The sequence below is a fragment of the Amphiprion ocellaris genome, chromosome 20 (genome assembly GCF_022539595.1).
Source record: "Amphiprion ocellaris isolate individual 3 ecotype Okinawa chromosome 20, ASM2253959v1, whole genome shotgun sequence".
NCBI classification, from domain to species: Eukaryota; Metazoa; Chordata; class Actinopteri; family Pomacentridae; genus Amphiprion; species Amphiprion ocellaris.
The window spans coordinates 8,684,253-8,710,889 of record NC_072785.1 but is presented as its reverse complement, the minus strand read 5'-3'; the positions used below and the strand labels follow the sequence as shown (position 1 = coordinate 8,710,889).

The following is a 26,637-nucleotide window of genomic DNA, read 5'->3' as shown; positions in this document are numbered from 1 at the left end:
AAGCATTTCTGCCCACTTTATTTCTGTTTAGTGATTTTTATTTATGTGTAGATATGTCCATGTGGCATCCTTTTGCAGTAAGGAAATGTCTTTAAAAAAAAAAAAAAAAAAAAAAAAAAGGCAGAGTCTCGGAGACAGTTTTATGTTAATGACGAAGTAGCATTAATTTTCCTGCACATAAATAACTTTCCTACTCACATTTAGAGGATAGAATATTTGACCTTAAGTTTTCTCTCCGTTTATGCAGGTGCTGACAGCAAAGGAGAGGAAGACCCAGATAGACGATAAGAACAAACTGACTGAGCACTTCATCATGGCTCTGCCCATGCTGTTATCCAAGGTAAAGTTCTTTTTTTTTTTGTTTGTTTGCTTCGGCCTGCAGCCTGCACAAGGCCAACAAGAGAGGACACTGACTAATGACTTGGCCAGAAGACTGATCTGTTTGTCGAAATAATTGATCAAGTTGTGACTTATGTAGTCGTGAGAAGTGCTATTGAATAGCTGCCATTCTGCACAAGTGTGCTGGCTAAATACATAAAATGTAATTGACCATTTAACTGACCAAGGACCAGAAACAAAGCTCGGGTACTGATTGAGTTGGGCTCTTTTTCTCTTTTTTTTCCTGTATACTTCTTTAATAACTTGTTTCTATATGCACTAAATTTCCTTTTGTCTTTATTTAATTCTAATCTCCATCTTTTTAACGCAGTACCAGGCAGACTCGGAGAAGGTAGCCAACCTGCTGCAGATCCCCCAGTACTTCGACCTGGACGTGTACAGCGCCGGGCGCATGGAGAAGCACTTGGACGCCTTACTGAAGCAGATCCGGCTGGTGGTGGAGAAGCACATTGAGACAGACGTGCTGGAGGCCTGCAGTAAGACCTACAGCATCCTCTGCTCTGAAGAATACACCATCATGAACCGCGTGGACATCGCGCGCTCACAGCTCATCGATGAGATGACCGATCGATTCGCACACTCAGTCGAAGAGCTGCTGCAAGAGGTACAAAAGGCAGAACAACAAGCATGGTTTGGTGGGGATTTAGGACAAAGGATTTGTGGATGTATTTGTGATCCATGGATTTTGAAACAGAGGCATGCCTTTGAATTTTAGTCTCAGTCTGCAAATGATTATGTGTGCACTCTTAGAAATATGCACTCTTGTAATTTTCTGGCAGGCCAGTGGTTAAGAAGCATACCATATGCTCTGATTTGGTTCAAAGACACTGTCACGGTTAAATACAAACTGACATTACCTAAAAAAAACCTTTAATTTGGTTGTAGACTTAAATTTAAAAATATATGTTCTTTATTTTATTAATTCCTTTCAAACTTACTCTCAAAAAAGAGGAAATATAACCAACCATTCACACAATTTCCTGAAGAAATAATGTAAAAACAAAAAACATGATAGCTGCCAAAATGTATCCACTAAAATACAAATAAAATAAAAACATGTATACTTAGGAACAAGAAAAGTCTTATGAATGGAAATTTGTGGCTCACACTGACTTGTAAACACAGGTTAGTGTTTTGTTGGGAGTTGGTAAATATTTTGCTAGATATAAGGTATGTGTCCTATGTATGTGTGTATTCAGGTATGTGCCATAAGTATTAGTGGTGTGTACTCACAGGTGTTTGATGTATTGCAGGCAGAGGAGGCCGATGACGATGACATCTACAATGTGTTATCTACCCTCAAGCGACTCACAGCCTTCCATAAGTAAGATTTACTCTTCATCTTTTACTGTGCATCTGTTTAGAGATGAAACTAGCAACTATTTTCATTCCAGTTTAATCTGAAAACCTGCTCATTTTGGCTAGCAAATATTCCAAAAACTAAAGATGTTCATGTTATAATACCAGAAAGAGACAAAGAAAAACAGTAAATCCTCACATCTGTAAAGCTCAAATACAGCAATGTATTGCATTTTTGCTTGAAAATGTACTTTACCAATTATAGTGTTGCCAGAATTGTTTCATAAAAAACTTCCACCAAATACATTTCATGACTTTTAACGTGTTTTTTCCTTGTCTTCTGCCTCAGTGCTCATGACTTGACGCGGTGGGATTTATTTGGGAGTTGCTACCGGCTGCTGAAGGCGGGTATCGAACAGGGCTCCATGCCAGAGCAGATAGCAGTTCAGGCGCTGCAGTGCTCCCACTACTCTATCCTCTGGCAGCTGGTCAAGATCACAGAGGGAGTTCCCAGCAAGGTGTCCGACTCGCCTCACAAACAGAGCTTTAGCACCACACACACAGGTGTAGGTTTATCGTTGGTCAGGGGCTCAGAGTTTAGGCTGCTGTGTCTGAGCATCAGTGGCCCAGCGGGACCTGAGCTTATCTTTCTGCAGAGCGAGACAGCTGAGGTGTGGAAATCCATTTCACTATCAGAGAGCCACATTACAGAGGCTAACCCCAATTCTATCTCATTTAACACTTAAACACTTTACAAAGGGTACAGATACCAAGGTTGTTATTTTGTGGTGGACTGAAGCGAAAATTTGCAAGACACATTACCCCCTAATCTCCTCCCCTACAGTCCTTTTATCACAAGTTCAGTAGTTCTGCTCCCTGGGGTGTAAACAAACCCAGTACATGTCATTGTATTCCTCACTTTGAACTAGAACTGCAACTAAATATCATTTTCATTACTCATAAATGCAATGATAATTTTTTCATTTACTTAATTATTATGTTTGTGTAGCAAATTTTTAAAGCTTTACATATGACATAAATAATCATTAAGGCTGCATATTTTTCATATACCTATAAAATGTCAGAAATCATAATGTAAATTGACATATTCCACACTTCAAGACTGAAACTCTATTAAGTACACTTGAGTTTTTTTAGGGCTCTCATGAAGGTATAAAATACATCCAGTAAATGTTCAAACTTGAGAAGCTGGAACCAGAAAAATGTTTTTGCTTAAAAAAATTGCTGAACTTACTTAACTATCACAAGCGTTGTTGTTATAATATCTATCAGCTAATTTAAGTCCTCTTTTTAAAATGTCCTACAGGCTGCACACTGAAAGAATCAGCCAAAAATTTGTATAAAATGCAGTTGACAACTGTAGTTACTAAATCAGTGATATAATTTAATAGCATTTTAGACTGTCAACTGCTAATATGTCAATCACGCACAGTGTCTTGTGCTGACAGTGTTTCAAGAGTGAAAAATAAATTAGATTGTGTTTTCTGAGCCCTTCAACTCAAAGTGCATTGATTGTTCTTCCAAAATTTTATTTGTCTGTGACACAAAAACATTAACGTTCCTGCCTTGGAGCTGTTAGAAAGGGCAAGATGTCTAGCCAGACTGATACAGCTGTTTGATATTGTTTTTTTTTTCTGTAAAGTGCTCCTTATTGGTGACACATGACTGATGAGTAATGTGTGTCTGTGTGGTGTATTGTGTGTATTCAGGATGACCTGGTGGCTCTGAGAAGAGTGGTAAAGTCTTTCCTGGCTGTGTGTCAGCAGTGCCTGTCCAATGTCAACACGCCAGTTAAAGAACAGGTAACAGAAAGAAAACATGTTTTCTGTTGTCCAAAAAAATCAGACTTTAACTTTGTTTTAAAACTTCTTGCCAAACTGTATCTCTTTTGCTCAGGCGTTCATGCTTCTCTGCGACCTGCTGATGATCTTCAGTCACCAGCTGGTTTCTGGCAGCAGGGAGGGCCTCCAGCCGCTGGTCTTCAACCCAGACAGCACTCTGCAGAACGAGCTGCTAAACTTTGTCCTGGACCACGTCTTCATCGACCAGGATGACGAGAGCCAGAGCATGGGTGAGAGAGAGAGCATTTTCTTATAACATTTAAATAATGCAGGAACAATTTAAATGCCCAACTATGTGTTCTGTTTTAGGTCCAAGAAGAATAATTCCGAATGGCTGAGAGGATAAACAGAAATTACATAGAGTGACAGAGCTAGAGTTAGAACAGCTTGAAGAATTCCTGTCCAGGTTTAAATAGTTTCCTCCTCTTTGGTCATTACTCTTCATTACTGTCTTTGTGTGTCTGTAGAGGGAGATGAAGAGGACGAGGCCAACAAGATCGAGGCCCTGCACAAAAGAAGAAACCTGCTCGCAGCTTTCTGCAAACTTATCATCTACGACATCGTAGACATGCCTGCTGCTGCTGACATCTTCAAACACTACATGAAGGTGTGTTGATGTGAACTTGACAGAAAACTTGAATAAAAGGACAAGGTGATATGGAAGCAAGAAAAGTTGGAGTGAGGACCATGAGAAAAGGCTGTGCTGATTTAGAACATTGTGAATAAACATCTAATTAATTAATCAAAAGACTGTACAGCAGTAGCAATATCTTTGATTATCCTATGGAAATGTAAAGTATATGATTGTTTAATGTGACTATTAGCTGTTGTCTAAGATGTAGCTGAATTTTTATTTTTTTTTGCAGAGTTTCCTTTAGAGAAATTTTTAAATAACAAGCTTTTCTTGTCAAATCGGATTTTGATGAAAATTTGTAGATGATATGAGATTCCCTGAAATGTTGCATGTTTTTAACTGTCTCCTTTCCCTTCCTCAGTATTACAACGACTATGGCGACATCATCAAGGAGACCCTCAGTAAAACCAGACAGACGGACAAGATTCTCTGTGCAAAGACACTCATCCTCAGTTTGCAGCAGGTGAGACAGTGACAGTGCAACGTACACAGCTCCCTGCCTTGTGCAGAGTATTTTTCAAGTTATTAGTACTCTTTTGTGCACACCCACAAACACTTATGTGCTTCTGTGTGTGATGCAGCTGTTCAACGAGCTGCTGCAGGATCAAGGTCCCAACCTGGACCGAACATCGTCTCACGTCAGCGGCATCAAGGAGCTGGCCCGCCGCTTCGCCCTCACATTCGGTCTGGATCAGATCAAGACCAGAGAGGCCGTCGCCACGCTGCACAAGTAAGATCATGAGTTTCTCTAAACTGGGCTCACAGCTGCACCCAGATATAAATGAAGTCTGAAAGCGAGTTAAAAGACTGTGAGTGATGAAGTTTGAATCAAAATGTGAACAGCTGCTGCATTTTGATTGAATAATACACGTCACGGTTGTTTAATGGCAGATTTTTTGACATTAACATTTTTGACCACTTTTTGACAAGACAAGACTAAAATCTGAAGAGAAAAAAACGCACTACTGATTACTCTTTAGAGTTAAACAGGAGATTTTAGGATGAAAAAGATGTACACCTGTCTGTATCTGCTCTGTACTACAGCTTTCACTCACGCATACGGAGTTAGTTGACTTCACTCTTTCCCTGTTTTCACACGTTTTCTCAATCTGATTTTCTCTGTCACATAGGGATGGAATAGAGTTTGCATTTAAGTACCAGAATCCTCGAGGACCAGAGTTTCCACCCATCAACCTGGCCTTCCTGGAGGTCCTGAGTGAATTCTCCTCCAAATTAATCCGCCAGGACAAAAAGACAGTGTAAGTATCCTCGTGTTTTTGTTGCAGGCATAATTCTCACTTTTACTTTGTAATTGTGAAAGAATTAAAAATGTTGCTTGTCTCTTCAGCCACTCTTACCTGGAGAAGTTCATGTCAGAGTCGATGTCGGAGCGTCGGGAGGACGTGTGGCTGCCGCTGATCTCCTACAGGAACAGCCTGCTGACGGGAGGAGACGAGGACCACATGTCTGTCACGTCGGGCTCCAGCAGCAAGACCGGTTCAGTCCGCAGCAAGAAGGGACGACCGCCACTACACAAGAAACGCATCGAGGGTGAGCAGACAGTAGAGACATGAGGGTTGCCAGGTTTGGTTAAGTTAACTTCGCTTTAACCTCGTGTCGCTCAACCTGTGCCATGTGTGTTTTTTTAGAGGAGAGTAGTGTGGAGGGCTCGTGGATGATGCGTAATGACACCTTACAGACACCGGGGGCGCTTCAGACTCCTCAGCTCACCTCAACGGTCCTCAGAGAGAACAGACCAGCAGAACACATGCCTGACCCGGACTCAGAGCCCGGATCAGAGAACGACTTCGTACATAAGTAGGTTCACGGACGTACTGTTCATACGTGTGTTGTACATCCTCACGAAAACATGTAAATAACCTTTTAGAACTACAAGGCAAAGAAGTTTCTTTTCGTTTTCAGTCCTCAGATGCAGATGTCGTGGCTCGGCCAGCAGAAAATGGAAGAGGTGAACAGGAAGGACCGAACGGGCATGAACTACATCAAGTCACGCAGCAATCAGGGTGTGAGGCAGACTGTGTAAGTAGTGGTATAACAGATTGTAGTTAAACCTTACAGATCTCCTGCCACAGTTTGTCACATATGTTAACTACACATTAATTACAAAGTAAAACCATCATAGAGGAAAATGCAGTTTTACTGTCGCTGTCACTTTATACCGTAGCTAGACGAGCACTTACAGAGCCCATTCCTCTGTCAATGCCAGTGCCCCATCTTTCAATTTTAAACAAATTAATCCAGATTTGCAACAGAATTTCTCCACCAACTTTTAAGTAATTTGGCCTGGTAGTTTTTGCTAAATCCTGCTTACAGTCAAACAAATGGCACAAAAAATATGTGCAGAGTGGAGCATGTTAAAGCAGTTGATAATGACAGTTATTGTAGTACTCGTCCCCCTTAATTTTTTGTTTGTATTATGTTTATATGTATTGTTTTCTGGGTTTTTTTTGTGATACCAATCAAACTGTGAGTTTTGTGATCTGTTGCCCCCGTATGTTTAAGTGTGTGTTTAGTCTTTAAACCTGCAGCCCAAAGTGACGTTAGACATAAACAGAATTTGGTCAGCAGCTCTTCAGAAGAGATGATAAAGTGGTGTTTTTCCTCCAGACGTGGGCTGATGGAGGATGACGCAGAGCCGATCTTTGAGGACGTGATGATGTCATCGCGGGGTCAGCTGGAGGACATGAACGAGGAGTTTGAAGATACCATGGTGATCGACCTGGTCAGTGAGATCACTTAACTCGAAAACTGCCTTTACAACAGTTTTGGTTTTTTTGTTGTTCTTTGTATTTATTCAGTTTGACATATGCTTTTTGTTAATTTCTCCTTTCTAGCCACCATCAAGGAACAGACGCGAAAGAGCGGAATTAAGACCAGACTTCTTTGACTCTGCAGCGATGATTGAGGATGAGTCGGTGAGTAAAACTTTAGAATTTGTTGAGTGTTTCGTTAAGATATAAATGGTTTGTTTATATAGCATCTTTCAAGCACAGGCACTTAAAACAGCTTTACACAAGGAAAATAAAGGTACAAAAAAAAGAAAATTGAATTATCAAAACAGAAAAAAATGGAATGCATGAGCCAAAAACAGAACAGTGCAGTGACAGTGCAGTAATAAGTCATCCGAAATTCAATTGAGGGAAAAAAAGTGTAGCTGAGAAATAAATCACAGGCACTGTAGAACAGAGATTTCCAGAAGCTGTAGCTCTCAGATTACATGCTATTTTTCACTTCATGTAATGAACTTGAGATTTTAAAGCCCTTATTGGCACCCTTAGTGACAGTAATAAAAAACCAAAACACTGCAGCAACCAGCAGTGTGCACTATTTGCTCTAGGATAGTAGAGGAGGCCCATTTTCCATTTTTCTGACTTTCTCTCTCATCTCCATGGTTCCAGGGATTCAGCATGCCCATGTTCTGATCTGGGAAGAGGCAAAGATCCTGAGATCAGGATTCAAATCAGGAGTAAACAGAAGAGAGGGGAGGTTTGGGTCGTCAAACCTAGATCGCCTGCCAGTCAAACTCTTAAGAAGAAGAAAAAAAACATTGTTGAAGTACTTTTCTCTTTCTGTAAGACTCGATGGGAGGATGTTTGTCAAGCGGACCTACTGATGGATCCTGCGTCGACTGGATGTCACCTGTAAGCGAGGATCCGCTCTGTTCAGTCAGGCGGCTCGGAGGATCCACGGTCAAGTCCGAATTATTCAAGAGCTTCGTCCTGCTCGTATTCTTCCTCTTCAGCCTGTTGGTTTAGCTCTTGTTAGCGGTAGCTCTTAAGGCGCTCTGGCTACGTAATCCTGCAGCCGGCCGACGAGCACTTGCAGTTTTTACAGTTCCCCCCCGTTCCACAGATGTACAGTTGTTTGCTTCCACTCCCGGTCAGCAGCACAGAGCAGCGTAAACATTCTGTACAGCCCCCCCTTCTTTTGGTGTTGCACTTCGATCCATCTGGTTAAACATAGAGAGGATCTCAGTACTAAATGTTCTATATCTTTCCTCCTATTACCACCCACCGACCCCCTCCTGTCCTCTCTGTCCGCCATCTCCGAGTCCTTGTATGTGGTGGTGCGTGACGTGCGTGTAAAGTGTTGGTGGCGATGATGGTTGAGCGGCGGCACACGCACACACAGATCTGCAGCTGTCCCGGAGGAAGTGATGTAACCGTCTCGTGTGCGTGTGGTGTCAAAGCAAAAGCGAGTGTTGTCGTTTTAGCCGCCTCTCGGACAGAAAACCCCCCACTTTCTCAAATCTTGGAAAATTTCTGCACCCACACACCCCCCGAATAACGGCTTTTTGAAGTTAAAAAAAGTTTAAAAAAGACAATAAACATATTTTCAATTCTGTAGCTTTAGTACTAAAGTTTTAAATCAAGTGTGTTTTTGTTTTTGTCTGATGTTTGTACAGCTTTTTTCTTGAATATGTATCTTGTTTGTTGCCAAATTGTGGCCTACATACTTACAGTATATTCCAGCCCCTCTCCCCCACACCTGTAACTCATATCCAACGGTTACCAAGGAACTTTTACGCGCTGTATGGTCTGATTGTAATCGTTTTCACAGTTCAGTATTACAGCAGGTTATCTGATCAGTTCGTTCATTTTACAGGTGAAAACAAGTTCCATTTTTGCACCTGCAAGCAGTGTTGACAGATCCAAGAAGTTAAAGATTTGTTGTTACCATTGTTCATATCCTGTGCAGTGATGGATCTTTTATGTCTGACAGATTTGTTTGAATGTGTTTTGAATGTGTTCAGCCATACTTTTATTCACCCTCTGTTGGTTAATCAATCATTTTACAACCTTCAGTCATTGGCTGGATGGCAGTCCTGTAAATATCAGAGACAATTGGATCTTTTCTGCAGTGCAGTTGACATCAGTTGCCCTAAAATACTCTAAAAGCCTGTTTTTTTTCTGTGAACTTAAATTCTTTTTAATAAAATAAAATCTGTAATCGATTTATGGATCAGTATTTGTGCCTTATTATTCCAAAATGGCAGGGTGACGAGAAACGGCTGCATGATGGTCAAAAATAACTTTTAGTTTCGCCAGAGCTTTGGTGGTTCATTCTGAATCAGCATGCAAACAACCGTAGTACAAAGTGTACACGTGTTTGTACAGATTAAACGAAGAAGACATAAGATGCTAAATAGTCTGTACAAAGTGGTTCTCTAGCTAGCTTCAAATTTACAATCCAAGAACCCCGACTGTCAAATTGAGAACAGCACCTCCAAAGTCACACACAGTTCTCTGGGAATTATATCATGTGCACTTAAATCTTTTAAAAATATTGTTGATTATGCATATAAACTTCTGTATCCATAAGGTAAATAAAACACACATGGTATTGCGTACGTGATTTATTTTACAGACGGCAGAACGGAGGCTGCCAGAGAGAAAAGGCACAGTTCCAGTTTGTGAATATTACTTTTTCTTGACCTACACGGAGGCGGTCGAACGCAGGAAGTGCATTTGAAAGCACTGCACTGTTAAAATCTAAATACAGTACACTGAATTTGGAAACAGTAGGTTCACATTTTCTACTAAAACTATCATAATGACAGTTGCCTGCGTTTTTGAGATTGACGAATCAAAATTCTATCAACAGCAGTGACCAATATGGCCACTACAGTCATGACAATTATGTGTGTGACTATGGGATTGTTCATTTAAGGTAATTTGGAAGGTTTTAGGATCTTTATATAAACATTTTGCATATCAGTGATAAAAATGTAAAACATATCCTGATTTTGATTACAGGGCACCAACATTTCCTCTGAATCCCAAAAAAAAAACAAAACTAAGTGACGTGGGAAGGGGAACAAATCAGGGAGTGATCTTTCCTTGCTGCTTTCAGTGGAGTGGTAAATGGCAAGGAGGAACTAACATCTGCATCTCCCAAAGTCGTCGTCTCGAGGTACCACTGCGTTTAATCCGACTGACTTCAAACAAACGAAATCCCACAGCAAGTGCCTTCAGATAGTGTTGAGGCAGTTTAGTGTTTCACAGAGGAATGTTGGCGTGCTTCTTCCAGGGGTTGACCTGCTTTTTGCTGGCCAGCACCTCCAGATCGCTGCAGATCTTCTTGCGAGTCGTCGCCGGCTCGATGATGTCATCCACGAAACCTAAAACAAGCAAAGTCAAGACAGAGCAGAGCAGTGTGAATTACATCAGTGTGTGCAGCTTAATCGCAAACAAAAACAAAGAATTAGGTGCTGTGACGTTGCCGTGAGCGTTTTAATCGACTGCAGATTCACCTCTGACAGCAGCCGGGAAGGGGTTGGCAAACTTGTCCACATATTCAGCCTCTGCTTCTGCCTGGTTCTCTTTTCCTCTGAAGATAATCTGAACAGCCCCCTGAGAAAGCAGAAAAACAGACCGTGCACTTTGTTAAAAACAAAGGAGGGAGAGAGAAACAAAGCGTGAAAGTGTTTATACCTTGGCGCCCATGACGGCGACCTCAGCTGTGGGCCAGGCGTAGTTCACATCTCCTCTCAAGTGTTTGGAGCTCATCACGTCGTAGGCTCCTCCGTAAGCCTGAGATACAGAGACAGAAATGGAACGTTACCACTCTGCACGATAAAGTCTGTACCAAGAAGCATTGTAAGAAAGAAGCTGGATGCAGACCGCCTCTGGTGAAAATCTGTTTCTTTAACCTTGTTATCATGACCATGTGGTGTTTTTTTTTTTTTTTATAGCTGGAAAACATATCACGAGACGAATAAGCAGATTTGGCCTCATGAGGAACCAAACTGTCAGTGTGCAGCAGTGAGGCTTTTCATGTCATTACTTTGACTGAATAACTGTTGCGTCACAGAGTAGTTCTACAGTGAGCAACACTGTAAGTGAGCTGGTGTGCTTGAGTTCCCATCAGTGGGGGGGGATGAGTGGAGAGTGGGCAAGGACTTAACAGATCTAGTAGAAGATATAAGTTTTGTGGGGTTTATTCAATAATCTGAGGGGAATTTTTACGCATGAATACTGTTGGAAAGCTAACAACACCTCCTGCAGCTATTTCAAATCAGCATATTAAAATGAAAAAAAGACTGCATCATAATTTAATATTTTGACTCTTTAAGTAAACAGTACAGCTGCCCTCACAAAGCACATACTGTTTCATGCAGCATACATACAACTGAGACATACTCTATCGTCATAATGCATTTTAAGCTTTGACTGTTGCAGCTTGTAGAGTAAAATGAGCGTTTACCTTCTGGGTGACGTAAGAGAGAGAATTGTGGGTCATAAAGGCCAGAAAAGCATGGTGGCTCGCTTACTGGAAATCCAACCCGATGTCCTACTACATACGGGTATTTTTGGCATCCTACATTTGACATACTATGTATTGGGATATACTACATCTTTCTCTGGCGCCCTATATAGTATAGTAGTAGGGATATTGGAACGCACCCTCATGATGAGCACATTTAGGGATATTGTGAGGTGTCCGCAGGAGTATTGAGTTATAGAGGACATGTTATAAAGGAGAGTCTCGTAGATAGAAATTGATGGATGAATGTGACACCTGTCCTGCCCCACAGTCAAAATAGCCAATTATCTCCGTTATAACATCTGAACCAGGAAACACTCATTCAAATGTGTTGCTGCACCGATTCTAACGCAACGTTGTGAAACTTTGAGCATGGTAAGTTGCTTTTTAAACAATTTTCTTGGTCAAAGTCACAATAAATCTGATTTACTGGCAATTCTATGCATGTAGTTTTACATCAATTTGAAACCACAACTGCAGTTCCCTCCCCATTCATTTAGATAGCATCTTGGTGTTGTTAGCCATTGTTGTTATAGTTACTGCTAAGCATTTAGCTTGGTATTTTCAGATAACTACACAGTTCAGGTTAGGTGCTACAGTGATGTCAGCAGCATATTACCATCACCCCAACACCACACTCATAACAATATTAGCACAGTGCTGAACCAGCTTAACTACTAAACCCCATTTCAAGTCTAAATTTGGTCCCAAAATTGCACTAGTACCACAATAACCCACATCATCCCTTATTCTGTTCAGACGCACCTTTCTGGTGATGATGGTTATTTTCGGGACTGTGGCCTCTGCAAAGGCAAACAGCAGCTTGGCTCCGTGTCTGATGATGCCTCCATACTCCTGAGCTGTACCTGTAGAAATCATCACAGCGGTAATAATGAGTGACCACCATCAAATGTGACTGTAATATTTCAGTGCATTTTTGTTTGCCAGTCACAATATGTCCAGCTTATTCCCACAGTAAGTGAGATATACTGTTATTGTATGCATGTTTGCTATTGCTTTCTCCAGAGCAAGCAGCTAATATTTGTTTGCTCTGTTTGCTAATCGCAAACAATTGCTAATTGCTAATTACTTTATTAGTAGCAGCAGCAAGACTTACTACAGAAACACTGGCCATAAATGAATTAAGAAGTACTAGCCAATACTCTATGCATACAAATGCAACCTGTGTCGTGCACTGAGGGATTTTCTACCTGGCAGGAAACCCGGCACATCCACAAAGGTGATGATGGGAATGTTGAAAGCGTCACAGAAGCGAACGAAGCGAGCTCCCTTCACGGAGGAGTTGATGTCCAAACATCCTGACGAGCAAACAGGTAGATTATGGAGGGAACGGAGGAACTACTGTAAAAATCCAACATGCTCTTGATCAGCTTCATCAGTCTGTCTACCTTAGATTTGGCCCTTCATTTATTTTACCTACCAGAAGCTACTTTGGGCTGATTACCCACAATGCCTACAGTGCGTCCATTCATACGGGCAAATCCAACCACGATGTTCTTGGCGTAGTTGGGCATGATCTCAAAGAAGTCCTTCGCATCCACTATCTGAACAAACGCATGAAAAAAAAGCAACATTTAATTCATGCAGAAATGAAATATGTTGTTGCATATATTATAAAGTGAAGGTGTGTGTTCGTGCACGTACTGCTTGAATGATGTCCAACATGTCGTAAGCTTTAGTTGACTCAAATGGGACGATGGTGTCCAACGAAGGTACAAGTCGATCGCTGAAAGAGGAATGTAAAATCAGATAAAAGTTGGATTATAATAAGCAGATAGTCCCTCACAAAACAAAAGTGATTGGTTGTTGCTTTAAGAGGAGCTACGGGTGATTGGCTACCTGGGATCGTGGCACTCCCTGATGGGGGCGGGATCTTGATTGCTAAGGGGTAGGAAGTTGAAGAACTCTCGCAGGTTGAGCAAAGCCTCAATGTCGTTTTCAAATGCATGGTGAGCCACACCTGGGAAGAAGACGTGAGACAAAAACTGGCATCAAATGTTATTTCAAGTTAAGTTTTTCTGAACTGAAGAGCCAAAGTTTTTCTGAACTGAAGAGCCAAACTCAGATGAGTTAACACCGTTCAGAGCATCATCAACACCAGCCAGAAGATCATCTGCTGCTCACTGCCCTCTTTGGAACATCTATTCAGTTCTCGCTGCCTCAGTAGAGCAGCAAACACTGTCAAGTACCCACTTCAGACATCATCTGTTCAACCACTAACTTCAGGTAGATGCCTCAGGTCCATCAAATCACAAATAAACGGACTCAAAAACAGCTTCTTCCCCAGATCCATAAGGAAACTGAACACATTCACCATCTGGACCTGAGTGACTACCTGCACGATACTCACTGTTACATTTACAGAATTGTCTACCCTATGCACCTATGTATATACTGAATTTGTACACATTTTTACATATAACGACACTTTGTGTGTACATTTTGTACTACTAAAGGCAAAAACATATTTCTAGTGCAATACATCTGTTTACTCTTACTTTCAGTTCATTTTCTGTTAATCTGTTTCTTGTTATTAGTCTACAGTTTACATTTTGTACTTGTGTCGAATTATTTATTTTTTTAGATACTTTACACACTTAAGACATTTCACACAAACGTTTTTAGACACTTTGTATTTTTGCTTTGTATTCTTTCTTATTTCTATGAGACTACTAACCTCTGTGTAATTGTGCAGATTCCACTACTGTTTTACTGTTTATTGTTTATTGCATTGTACTCTGGCAAAACAATTTCCTCCGGGATCAATAAAGTTGATCTTATCTTATTACTGCAAATTTTGAGCAATGTGCAATATCTAGAAGTGCAACATCAGTTACACTCTTGTTTTTATACTGATCTTAATGCACCAGATAATTTGTCCATATAACAATCAGATGTGTCACTATGCTCATAGTTTACACTAGTACCATCTTATTTTACAAACTTTTTACATTTGCACAATTCTTATTCTATGTTTTTTGGAGGAAAAAAAATGTTGTCTGATTCATTTCAGAATTCTTTCATTTCATTGTACACTGTGCAATGACCAGTAATCAGTAACCCAGTCGCTACAGTAGCTGAATGTTTACATCACTCTTTGATATCTAAATATTTTCAAGGGTCACGTTCTGCGATAACTTTAAACTTTTGCATAAAACTGACCAGACACTGTTGTGTGAGTTTTGGCTCCACCAAGCTCCTCTTGAGTCACATCTTCGTTGGTGACGGACTTCACGACATCAGGCCCTGTGATGAACAGGTATGATGTGTCCTGTACACACAAACAACCACAATGATTTAGCTACTGTGACACAATCAGACTAACAGGATGACACGTTGTCTTCTGTCAACAACAGAGAAGTTCAGAAATAATTGCTTTTTTCATTCTTACTGCTGAAGCACCGAAGCACTGAAGCTGAAGCAATTTCGTATTTTAGTTGCTAATTTCTGTGTAGTTTAGTGTGTCAGCTGTACATGTGGGGCTCCATACCTTCACCATGAAGGTGAAATCTGTCAGGGCGGGGGAGTAGACGGCTCCTCCTGCACAGGGTCCCATGATGAGGGAGATCTGAGGGACGACGCCTGAAGCCATCACATTCCTCTGCGAAGGGAAAATGTATTGTTTGAATCTCTGCATTGACATGTCGGGGAAAACTACAGTAGCGTGTCTATAGTTGTGGAGGATTTCTTCTCATGCCTCCAGCTGTGTGCACTTCTATAATAGGAAATAACTTTAAATCTTAAACCACCAAAAACAAAGAGAGCCCAAAAGCTTGCAGGAAATTATTCCATTACCTGTTGCAAGTTGCGTTGCATATGATCTGCTTTGAGACTTTGAAGCGTGATATGCATGTAAAGCTCTTCCTAAAATAAACATACCAGGAATATATCTGCGTATCCAGCCAGAGACTCAACTCCTTCCTGGATCCGAGCTCCTCCAGAGTCATTGAGCCCGATGACGGGAGCCCCGACTGTCATGGCCTGGTCCATGATCTGAGAAAAGACATTCAAACAGGCGGTGCATCAAAGAGAGCCAGAAACAGAACAGATGGAAAAAAAAAACAAAACAAACAACTCTTGTAATCATAGCTGTTAAATGTTCATTTACCTTACAGATCTTCTGTGCATGAGCTCCAGACAGACTACCACCAAACACTGTGAAGTCCTGAGAGAAGCAGATGGAGAGAATATCAAGCATCAAGTCGAGCTGCTCTGTAGTGACACCAGTTCAGCCTCATGTATGATAATAATGCTCTGTACCTGACTGAATACATAAACCAGCCTGCCGTTGATCCTGCCACGGCCTGTCACCACGCTGTCACCTGGAAACTGCAAAAGAAAAAGAAACATTTTAGAAAGAAACATTTTCTCATCTGCGCTGTATTAGCATGATTCTGCCGGGGTGACTGTTTACCTTGTTTCTGTCCTCCTCCATGCCGAAGTCGGAGCAGCGATGTTCCACAAACATGTCCGACTCCACGAAGGACTCGGGGTCGAGCAGGAGTTCGACTCGCTCTCTGGCTGTCAGCTTACCCTGCAGCACATGACCCCAAAAGTTACTATACGTTGGCCTGAAAGAATACTACACTAGGGTTGTGCAATGTTTACAGTTTATATCATGACACAATGCTAATTTGTGACTCATCAGAGATTTTGCTATAGTGTTTATTCTGCAGAGGCTATGATTTAAATACATCTAATTGGGTTCAATTATTGTAGTCACAGCTGTATACTACAAGTGAGACTGTTTTATGACAATATTGCATTTCTATGGAGTTTATTGAACTGATTTATGAGGTTAATGTCTGTTTTAACAATGAGCAGTTTGATAATTGTTTAACTGTCAGATTTTTATTATATCCAAATATACCGCAAAATTCAATCCAATTCAATTTTATTTATATATAGCACCACTTGACAACATATATCACCTCATAGCACTTCACACAGCAGAGTGAAGACCTTACAAATTTTAAACAAAGAACAGAGCAATCCAAAGTTGCCTTTGGATTTCCTATGAGCAGTCAGCAACAGTGGGATGGAACCAAAAAAAATCCTTGACTGATGAGGTGAGAGTGGGGATGAGTGGCTGGTGAATATCAGAGCATTCCTGGACATTTACCTACATAGAGATCACAGAACTGTGTTGCCTACTCCTATAGGTACATGCCCGCTGATTTAACTAGGCAGGGTAAAGCAATCTACGATTATTATGCATTAATGAAATGCTGATGTAGTAGGTCTGCTCATGACCAACATAATACTATAATTTTTGATGACACTGCAACTAAAGATGAACAATATGCAAAAAAAGGGCATATTGTGATTACTTTGAGTGCAATATAAGAAATGATCACAGTGGGATTTTTTTTAGCATTAATAAATCTAAAAATGATGTGATTATTGTGGTGATTGGTACCAAACAAATATGTACCTTTACATTTGGAAAGTACTGTTATGAAGCATGAGCATCTCTGTAGCAAGATATGGCTTATTTATAGTATTATAGCATCTTGTGACACCCTTTATCAAAAAAACTTGCAGCTTGTGCGATTAGGATTTTACACTTTCATTGCAATTTGATTTACTTCGAGCACTAATAACACATTTCAAGTAGGAAAATGACATTCATTTTTGTAATCTGTGTCCATCACATTGGTTTATGACACTAAACATTAAAATGGGTGTCATAAGCAGCATTTTTTTTTTTTTATTATTTATTTCTTGTAAAACCCGCAGATGATAACTTGTACCAGAACTTGGTAGACCATTACCAACTAGCTCAAGGGCACTGGGAATCAGCAGGATCGACGTTTACCAGGTTAGGACACTGGGGGAAGTGAGTAGCAGTTAACCCCAGCAATGTCACATAATCAGTGTGGGGGGAAAAACAAACAACCCATCAGCACCCACTGTGATTTAGAGCCCTTGAGCCAGGCACTTCTCCCCTCAACCACTCCAGCTGACAGTGTGTTTTAGGCATTAGGTAATTAAAAAAAAAACGCAGACAGATTCAAGTAAACAGGTGTTAACATGAAAAGTAGTAACTTCAATCAGTGCTAGTTGACTTTACCCTTTTGTGTTGTGCATCTATTCTCTTCTGACCTCCCCCGACTAGCGCCGCCTTCCGTTTCTTCTCGATTCTCTCCCTAACGGACAGGTGGCTGACCGAATACCAGCGGCAGTCCCGGTGCAGGTTCGTCTGCGCCACCGATGCAGACACTGCGCCATATTTTACTTGCGTCAAACTCCTGAAAGAGACCCTCAAGCCGTTAACCAGTCCGCAGCTGCTCCGAGCCACACTGAAGGCCGCCATCTTTGCTGTGCGTGTTCTCGGATGACAGCGATGACGTGCAGAAATTTGAGCCAATGGCGTACGGGGGGCGAGATCTAACAGCCAATCACAAAGAAGGAATTTCGAGTAACAGGATGGGCGGGATCTTAGTATTTCCTGTAGTTCACAGTTAGCTGAATGTCAAGTTAGAGGGACGTTTTTGCCCTGAGGTTGGTTTGCCAGGTAGATGTTCATGTCAGGCAGAATTCTGTCGACAGGTGATTAAAAAGTAAGGGCGAAAGATAGACAGGTTGTTCTGATGGCCCCTAATTAAAATATCTTAAGGCAGTGAAATAATTCCATGCAAAAGCAGCTTTTTTCTAAAGAAAAGTTTAAGTTTTCATAGCCTTTTTAAAATTAATAATCTTATCTCAGGGTTCACCTGTCTAAGATGTGATTGACAGTCTAGGGAAATAGAAAGGAAACATTTCACCTGCTTACATGTTTTAATAAACAAATAAATTAATAACTCATCCAAATCAAATAAACCATCTTCTTATCCAAAGATCTTTACATGTAAAGAGATTTACCTAAAAGTAGTCAAGTAATTTGTTAGAGCATATAACAATGCAAGAGCTTAACCTTAATATCTAATTTAGTGAGGTAAATTTGTATTTTGTGTAATACTGCAGGTTCTTAACATTAACATCTAAACTTGTTATGAAAATTGATAATGCTGGTCTTATTTCTCTATTGGTGAAATTCTTCAGCTCACTGCTGTTTTAAACGAGCTATATAAATAATGATGATTTGATTTGACTTTTAAGATTTTTTATTTATTTTATTTCTATTTATTAATACTGACATTTTGCATTTTTGTATCTGTACACTTTTTGCTTTAACTTTGTCTTATTTCTTGTTATGTTGCCCCTTGGGTATTCTAATTTTGGCTTGTTTGTCAAAGAACTTGTGTAAAACTTTGTCATTAAAAGTGATAAATGAATAAAATTATTATTGTTAGTAGCAGTACAACCTTTACAATAATAAAGACTGAAACACTAACACTAAACATGTCCAATCAAAGCTGCAAGATGCTGTTGGTGACAGACATTTTGATTCGTTTATTTAACCAGGAAAAAAACCTAACAGTAAAATGTTTTTTCATTATTCTTGGAAGGTCAATTACAAACTAACTCAGTTTTTCTAATTGAATGACGTCATAAAATGTGCATAGCATTTACTACAAACCATGATTGTAATTATTGTCATTTGTCAGCCAGTACATTACCGAACCCATTTTGCACTTTTTAAAAAAAAAAAAAAAAAAGAAATGCTTGAGTTTCAGCCTTGATTTACGATTTTTAAAAAATACAACTGGAACGGGAAGTGGTAACGCTCATGCCATACATGATATCGCTAAATTATTCGATTTTAATACGTCAGCCCCATTTTGAGAGAAAAAAACAAACAAAAAAAAAAAACTGTTGAGTATAAAATTCGGTTTATTGATGTAGGGATGTACAGTGAACGAGACCACGAGGACGGCGCTGTGGACATAACGGGAACCTCTGGTACACCGCGGTAACCACGGTAACTAGTAGAAGTCTCGCGTGATGATCATGCTTGTCGAGAGGGGTTGATGCAAGGAAAAGTGGAAAATCGAATGATTGATGCGTTTGTAAAACGGAAAGTTAGCTATGTTTCGGTCTCCGTTCGTCAAGTATTACAGCAAAAAGTACCCGTATCGTAGGATTTCAGTTTGCAGCTTGCATTTTGCTCCTACGTGTGAGGCATAAGGCGGCCCTAGCGGGGTTAGTGATACGGTTGAATCCTCGCTAGCTAATTTGGTTAGCTATGCTAACGCTAGCTGGTTAGCTTTGTTTACATCAAGTGCGCGCCTGGGATCTGTTTGCTGATTTCTCACGAAACAAATTATTCATCTTAGCAGCAGCTCGCCACTCAGTTAAACGTCGATGAGGAGACAGCGTTGGATAGTAAATGGGCTCTATGGCTATCATCGACCGCCTCTTGTGTAAATCGTTTGGCTGATGTAGTAAGCTAACGTTAGCAGCATGATGCTAACCTTTTGATCATGGATCTTTTGATCATTTGATTCAGCGTTAGCCCTTAGGCTGCCTTAGGGATAATTATAAGCTAGGGTCTAATTAGTCCGAATAAACAGAAACCTTAATTGTGATTTGGAAGAGCTCGTCGGTGAAAAGCAGCGACTACGAGCCGGCGATGCTAACTTTAGCTAGCCACCTGCCGAACTAGCTAATGTTGTGCGCGTTTAGCGATAACCGCTTCACCATGGACGCTGTCTCATATTGTGTCTGCTATTAACTCATAATTCCTGCATCGACACACTGGAGTGATTGTTGCACCGCCAGGCCAGTGTATATTTCCTCCATCACCCTGAGATTTGACTGCCCTTAACTCCGTCTCCTGGAGCTTGCGGCTGGATTTTTTCCTCCCCAGACCGTGTTTCCCTGAGGCTGCGGAGCCCAGCGCTATGAACCCCGTTAATGCAACCGCTCTGTACGTGTCCGCCAGCCGGGCCGTGCTGCAGTGCGACCCGCGAAAGCCTCACACCTTCGCAGAGATGTACAAGCTACTACCCTTCTTCAGACAGTCCCTCGCATGTCTCGTCTGTGGTAAGCATCCTGAAAATAATAGTATTTCATAGCAACACTCAGCACGCTTTCACTGCTGCTTTGTGCCATCTCGCTGCAAGATGATCTTATGTTTCGTACTATAAATCGGATCCGTTTTTGCCAAACTGGATGGGGGATTTACTGAAATGCATGTGTGTTTTATAACCCTACTATTCATCCTGACTGAAGTGTCCGTGGGCGAAGCTGTTGACACGATTTGTCGCGCTCACCAGCGTGGTCTCCTTAGCAACCGAGGCCGAGCCCCAGTCATCTCTCCTCTTGACAAGACAGATGACTCCTCTGTTGTTGTGCCTGCTGCACAGCCATGTGTTTCCTATTCATGCTTTATTTACTTGCTGCGCTTAGGTTGTGGAATATTAAAGCTGACACGGGCAATATTGACAGAATGAAATATGACAACATTACTGATTACTGCTGATTATGTTGCTGTTTTTGTTTTGATTTTTCTATGATTTCATGCAAATATGCAATCACAGTTGCAGGTATGGTGATGTTAGCAGTAGAAATGCATAATATGAACTTATGATTTAGGCAGGTTGGTGTCTACTTTGCTTATTTTGATAAATGGAGACAGAAAAGTTAAGGGGAAGAAATTCCAGAATTGGCAACAGTTCAAATCCCATCAGATTGAGATTGCATTTATTGATTTCTCAACTTTGCATCAAATGCATCAGTTGGTGTATAGTGTTGCAACAAGTATTGCTAAATCGATTAGTTAATTGGTAAAACGTCTGAGCAGATATTCTGACATTCTGTCATTTTTTTTAAACGTGAAACACCAAGTATCTCTGGTTCCACGTTCTTTTGAATGATGGCTTTCTCTGTTCTGAACTAGTCGAACAGAACAAGATATTTGAAAGCTTAAGGAAATAATTACTCATATTTTACATTATATCAAGAAAATAATTAGCACTTTAATTGGTAATAGAGTAATTTTAGCTGCAGGTCTGTCGATAAATGTACTGTTTCTATAAAGCCATGTATGTGAGATGGTGTGGAGTAATGACTAACTCTTAGCCAGCTATTTTACTGTGCATTTGCAAATAGCTGATTAGTAAGTATATTTCTCTTTTTGTTTTAGGTAAACTGCTCCAGGATCCCATTTCTACAACACATCCGGAGTGTCAGCATTATGTTTGCTTGGGCTGTAAAGGCCAGAAGATGCAGATCAGACTATCATGCAGCCGCTGTAGGGACTATTCCTGCTTCCAGGAGAACAAACAGCTCTCTTTACTGGTGCAGTGCTACAGGAAGCTCTGCCTCTATGTAACTCATTCACCATTGCTGCAGTCAATCAGCAGCCATGCAGGAGGGTCTCTAGAGGTTATGGCCTTGCTCGAGGAGGTGCTAATGTCACACAAAGAAGAGACGGAGGACCTAAGCCTAGCACAGGAAGATGTGAATCCTTCTGCTCCTGAGTCCCTTACCCCCACAGAGGCACCACCTGTTCCTGCAGAGCTCTCAGCTGTACCCCAGAGCGCCTCCTCTGATCCTCCCTGTTCCAATGGACCGCAAGAATGCAACGGAGAAGTGCTGGAGGACCTAGATCCTTCTTCTCCTGAGCTGGAAGTATGTGAGCTGGTAGAGGAGCAGCCACAGGCAGGCCTGTCTGTATCCAATACTGCTTGTGGTGGCTTGGAACTAAGTCTGACCACTGGACCTTTAGCCCCAACACCAGGCACTGTGTGCTCACTCAGGGATGGGGAATCTAGTAGCAGGGAGCTGGAGGAGGGGGAAGTGTTGCTTCTCAGCGTGGAGGAGGTTTTACAGACATTGGATCCCCTTCAGCCTGGTCGAGACTCTCTTCACACACAAGAAAGGACACACAGTCACACGCACATAGCCACGGACAGAGCTCACACTCAAATGTACATACAGTTGGATACAGCTCACAACTACACACAGATTCAAACAGGCAGGACTAACATATTGGCAGGCCATGGTGCTCACATACACACATCCTCCTTTGAGCCTCCTCCAACTTCCAAGCCCCCGTCAGTCCGCCTTAATCGTAAACGATCTCGTTCAGAGAGCGACAGAGAAAAGGTGAAACCTCTCCCCATAGCCTCCATCCTGCAGGGCTCCCCTTCAAATGTACACACTCCAAACCCCCCTCACACACTGCACACACAACCACCCACACCCACCATAACTGTACCAGCGCACACATATTCATCGCTGTCCAATGGGGTACCTCCCAAGCCCAATCGCCCTGCGCCGAACCATAATAAAGGTGCCAGGAAGCATGTGGATCCGACCCCAAAGAAGCCCCACGCCAAGGCCCGCTCTGGTGGGGGCTCCAAGACTAAGGACCGCAGCAAAGACCAGCGGTTGATGGCAGGCTGTGTTGTTCCCCCAGCACCCGTCAGGCCTCCGTATAAGAAGCCAGTGGAGAAGAAGGGCTGTAAATGTGGTCGGGCCACCCAGAATCCTTCTGTGTTGACCTGCAGGGGGCAGCGCTGTCCCTGCTACTCAAACCGCAAGGTAAGACTGTGGCTGCTCTGTGACTGGGATTTTTTAAATTTTACTGAACACAAACTGAATTTAGCAAATTAATTATCATTCTGTTCACTTTGATTTTGTACATTCTTATTGGGGTTTTTTGGTAGTGTAATTGTGTGCCATAGTAGTTTTTCTTTATTTGGAAAATAGAAAAATGTTTCCAATTAAGCCAGTGATAACAGTTCAAATAAACAAACCATAAGTGTGTCAGTTCATTAACTGGACAGTCTTACAGCTTTTATTGTGGAGGATTTTTATTTGTGCACTGCTTTCACTGGTTTAACATTTAATCTTGGAGAGAGTCAGGGTTGCCCGCCCACCTGGATCTCCAAAAAATGCCAGCTGTGATTTGGAGGCTTTACCGTCACTGTATATACAAATTTAATATCTATATCCCTATTGAAACCTTTTTATTATTAAATGAAAGCAATACAATGGTGTTTTTAGTTCAATTGCATTCTTTCAGTTACTCGTGATGAGAACAGATACCATTTGACAGCTTTTGTACACAGGGCAAATGGAGTAATGTTGGTTATTTTCTATCTTTTTCAGGCATGCTTGGATTGTATTTGTCGAGGTTGCCAGAACTCCTACATGGCCAACGGTGAGAAGAAGCTCGAGGCCTTCGCTGTGCCAGAGAAAGCCTTAGAACAGACACGACTTACGCTTGGCATCAACCTCACCAGCATCACAGCGGCCGCGGCTCTCCGCAACCCGGCAACCACCAGCATCCGTGCTAACACCCTCCTCAACGTCGCTACAGCTACAGGGACCCCGGTGACCACGGCCTTCCTGTCCCCCAGCCCCCCACAAGACCCCAACTACGAGGACAGCCTGGAGCTGCTGATTGGATGAGAGGCTGGGACTCCAAAAAGAAACAGCTTGGTGCTGATTGAATGTGACAGCTGATCGTTGTGTCTGTCAGACAACCTGTATCTCCCCAGCTGAGGGGAGGCAACCTAAGGCAGCTATAGGTCTGTCCTGTCCTGTAACCTGCTTTTCTTCTGTGTTCGAAAAACGCTGAGTAGTAAGACTAGCATGGGTGTGCCAAAGCCTCCTGTATTGTGCCTGTGTGCCGGTGTGTATTGTTGCCCCTGTCTGTAGTTAAACACTTATACTCGGTTCCAAGGCTGTTCTGTACTTCAGAGGTGCTTTTTTTGTGTTCATAGACCGCAGACATACTGTAAGAGGCAATAGAAAACCATACCAGGTTTTGCGTTTGTGTGCGCGCACAACTATAGATTTTTTTTTTTTGTTTCGTTTTACATTCGGTGCATGATGACAACAACTGCATTATGGTCATCATATCAAGGTTACAGCATTTTCCACATTTTGAATATTACTCCAAGTATGTTTAAGAAAATGCATAAGTGGTATCAGGACAGCCCTTACTAATCCTTAACTCTGTATGTGCTCACACCTTAATTGTGAATGACTCTCGTGACTAATCTGTGGAGATCATCTGTCTCACACAAGACTGTATGCCTTTTCTATCTCATTAATTCACTTAATCCAAGTACTGTCGGCTGTTAATGAATTTGTCTTAATGAACTTGACTGATGCAGGCATTGTACAGGCAGCGAGATAATGTCAAAGCACTTGGCTGGCTCCACGGTTTGTGTGTTTGCGTGTGAGTGTGTGTGTATGTGCCTGCTGAGATTTACTGTAATGTCAGTGTGGAAGCGGACGGTGGGTTGTAAGCACTTAGTCTGATTGATTGGCCAAATTACAACTAAAACCATTCTTGGTTACCATAGCAATAGGAGCACCAACAAGGAGCCTCCCAGCTCCCGTGCACACACAGTTGTTTACAGTATTGCCATTGTTGACTATAACTGACTGTCTTCAAATATACCGTTATGTTTCGATTATGGGATTGTACATGACTCTCTGTGTGTATAGATTAACTGAAGCCATAGGTTGTCATTAACAAGACAAAAATATCCTCCATGTGTGCATTTTCCCTCCCCTCCTCCACAGTTGTAGTGTCCCGACTGATCAGAGACCAACTCAGAGACTATTTTTGATACCAAGTGTTTGAGATTTGGTACCACTGTTTTTTTGTGGGGTTTTTTTTTTTGGTTAAATCACAATGAAGCCCTCCTATTACTCAAGAGGCTGTGTGTTGTCCGTGTTTGTGTTTACTGTCTCAGCTGTAACTACAATATGTTTGTCAGTCCAGTCATGGTGACCAAAAACAGACTGAAAAGCGAGAGAGAGAGAGAGAGAGGACTCAGGCTGACCAAACAAACACCTTGGTTCTCCACTCATAGACCAGGAAGTAGCAGGTGGATTACAGTGTGATCAGCAAATATGATCTATCTTCCTCTGTGCGTGTGATTGTTTCAAAAATGTATTTCTTTTGGGCATTACTTGAACCCTGATTAGTTTTTGGTATTGTTTTTTTTTTAATGTAAAAACTCTTGTTTGAGGAGTGACTATTATTGCTGAAACATTCACTGCCATATTATGGAAACATGTAATACAACATGAATTAAATGATAGTTTTTTACTTTTTCAGTTCTGTGTCTTTTTGTGTAGAGGGTGACATTTGAGTCCTGTTTGGTTGTGGGCAGTTTAGATATTTTACGTTTTGTTCTAGCTGCAGGAGGGCCAACACCAGAGGCATTTTATTTAATGTGAGATTAAAAATAAGTGAACATAATAGATAGATAGAAAAAGCTAAGCCATTAACAGAGTTGAAACAGCTTAGCTTGGGAGTGTGAAGGTATGAACTCTTTCATTTAACTGCTGTTGAGGCTTTTCTGTGAAAACCACTAATTTCAACCTCCAGGTGACACTAGAGGAAAAAGAATCAAAAGTAAAGTTGTGTCAAACCCTTCAGAATTTTTTATATTTGTGTATGAGTTTGACCTAAAGCCTTATCACGCAAGTCCTAAAAGTAAATGACACAAAAACTATAATATTTGGTCTCATATTTATTGAAGGAAATGGTCTGATATTACACATCTGTGAGTGGAAAAAGTACGTAAGTCTGTAGGATAAGCAGTTAAGCTGAAGGTGAGATTAACGTCAGGTGTTTTCAGTCAATGGGATGACAATCAGGTGTGAGAAGAAGCCCTGTTTTTTTTAGTTTGATCTTCTCGTGCTCGTTAAAGTGTTTCATGACATGACTCCACCAATTTTCAGGTAACCCAACATGAGAAAGAAATTCAAAATCATTGTTAACAACAAAGATCACTCCAATGGCAGGGTAACTTCTAAGCACCTGAAGGTCTTTCTCACATTCACTAATGTTAATTTTTAAAAAAACCCACCATCAGGAGAACATTGGCGAGTGTGGCAGTGTTGCAATGAGTCAACCACTGTTCGGCACAAAGAACTTTGCTGACTGTCTGCAGTTTACTGAAGGTCACATACACAAGCCAGAAGACTTTTGTGGCTGGATGAGACCAAAATAGAACCTTTTTATTGAAATCAGAAGTGTTATGTTTCGAGCACAGAAGAAGTTTGGGCCTCTTCGGCTGCATATGTGCCAGGACAGCTTGCCATCACTGATTGAACAATGAATTCTGGATTACACCAGCCAGTCCTAGAGGAAAATGTTAGGAAATCAGTCTGTAAACCGAACCCCAGGAGAAAGTAGGTCATGTAGCAACAGTGATCCCAAGGACCCAAGCTGTTCGACCAAAGAATTGCTGAAGAGGAATTGATGCTTTGGAT

The 26,637-nt window shown here is 41.4% G+C and overlaps 3 protein-coding genes across 3 annotated transcripts in view; 2 read left to right on the top strand and 1 right to left on the bottom strand.

The window, feature by feature from the left end:
• The window catches only part of stag1a (stromal antigen 1a), a 44,183-nt gene extending 35,014 nt beyond the window's left edge, over window positions 1-9,169 (top strand). The window contains exons 17-32 of the mRNA XM_023262510.3: window positions 248-340; window positions 710-1,003; window positions 1,653-1,723; window positions 2,048-2,216; window positions 3,429-3,521; window positions 3,616-3,790; window positions 4,028-4,167; window positions 4,556-4,657; window positions 4,776-4,924; window positions 5,325-5,453; window positions 5,543-5,745; window positions 5,844-6,012; window positions 6,118-6,234; window positions 6,823-6,937; window positions 7,050-7,130; window positions 7,614-9,169. Of these exons, the coding sequence (XP_023118278.1) occupies window positions 248-340; window positions 710-1,003; window positions 1,653-1,723; window positions 2,048-2,216; window positions 3,429-3,521; window positions 3,616-3,790; window positions 4,028-4,167; window positions 4,556-4,657; window positions 4,776-4,924; window positions 5,325-5,453; window positions 5,543-5,745; window positions 5,844-6,012; window positions 6,118-6,234; window positions 6,823-6,937; window positions 7,050-7,130; window positions 7,614-7,637 (2,124 nt within the window). The 3' untranslated portion in view covers window positions 7,638-9,169. The remainder of the gene's footprint in view (window positions 1-247; window positions 341-709; window positions 1,004-1,652; window positions 1,724-2,047; window positions 2,217-3,428; window positions 3,522-3,615; window positions 3,791-4,027; window positions 4,168-4,555; window positions 4,658-4,775; window positions 4,925-5,324; window positions 5,454-5,542; window positions 5,746-5,843; window positions 6,013-6,117; window positions 6,235-6,822; window positions 6,938-7,049; window positions 7,131-7,613) is intronic.
• A 387-nt stretch (window positions 9,170-9,556) lies between these two features.
• pccb (propionyl-CoA carboxylase subunit beta) lies at window positions 9,557-17,843 on the bottom strand. The gene is made up of 15 exons (XM_023262513.3): window positions 17,576-17,843; window positions 15,917-16,036; window positions 15,763-15,831; window positions 15,611-15,667; window positions 15,382-15,495; window positions 14,993-15,103; window positions 14,665-14,773; window positions 13,342-13,462; window positions 13,147-13,228; window positions 12,923-13,046; window positions 12,693-12,800; window positions 12,247-12,347; window positions 10,650-10,748; window positions 10,469-10,568; window positions 9,557-10,336 (listed from the first exon to the last, which is right to left on the bottom strand). The coding sequence occupies exons 1-15, from the start codon at window positions 17,816-17,818 to the stop codon at window positions 10,215-10,217; spliced, it is 1,680 nt and encodes a 559-aa protein (XP_023118281.1). The 5' UTR covers window positions 17,819-17,843; the 3' UTR covers window positions 9,557-10,214.
• A 1,531-nt stretch (window positions 17,844-19,374) lies between these two features.
• msl2a (MSL complex subunit 2a) lies at window positions 19,375-25,473 on the top strand. The gene is made up of 3 exons (XM_023262511.3): window positions 19,375-20,430; window positions 21,533-22,935; window positions 23,506-25,473. Exons 1-3 carry the CDS (start codon window positions 20,289-20,291, stop codon window positions 23,806-23,808), a joined length of 1,848 nt encoding a protein of 615 aa, XP_023118279.1. The 5' UTR covers window positions 19,375-20,288; the 3' UTR covers window positions 23,809-25,473.
• The last annotated feature ends 1,164 nt before the right edge of the window (window positions 25,474-26,637 follow it).

What these genes read in the sequence shown, in the direction of transcription:
- pccb (XM_023262513.3), bottom strand. Translation starts at nt 17,818, where the DNA reads ATGGCGGCCTTCAGTGTGGCTCGGAGCAGCTGCGGACTGGTTAACGGC. An exon ending in AGGGAGTGCCACGATCCCAG is followed by an intron (nt 13,229 to 13,341) that starts GTAGCCAATCAC and finishes TTCCTCTTTCAG; the next exon opens with CGATCGACTTGTACCTTCGT. An exon ending in TGTGCCGGGTTTCCTGCCAG is followed by an intron (nt 12,348 to 12,692) that starts GTAGAAAATCCC and finishes TGATTTCTACAG; the next exon opens with GTACAGCTCAGGAGTATGGA.
- msl2a (XM_023262511.3), top strand. Translation starts at nt 20,289, where the DNA reads ATGAACCCCGTTAATGCAACCGCTCTGTACGTGTCCGCCAGCCGGGCC. An exon ending in CCTCGCATGTCTCGTCTGTG is followed by an intron (nt 20,431 to 21,532) that starts GTAAGCATCCTG and finishes TTTTTGTTTTAG; the next exon opens with GTAAACTGCTCCAGGATCCC. An exon ending in CCTGCTACTCAAACCGCAAG is followed by an intron (nt 22,936 to 23,505) that starts GTAAGACTGTGG and finishes TATCTTTTTCAG; the next exon opens with GCATGCTTGGATTGTATTTG.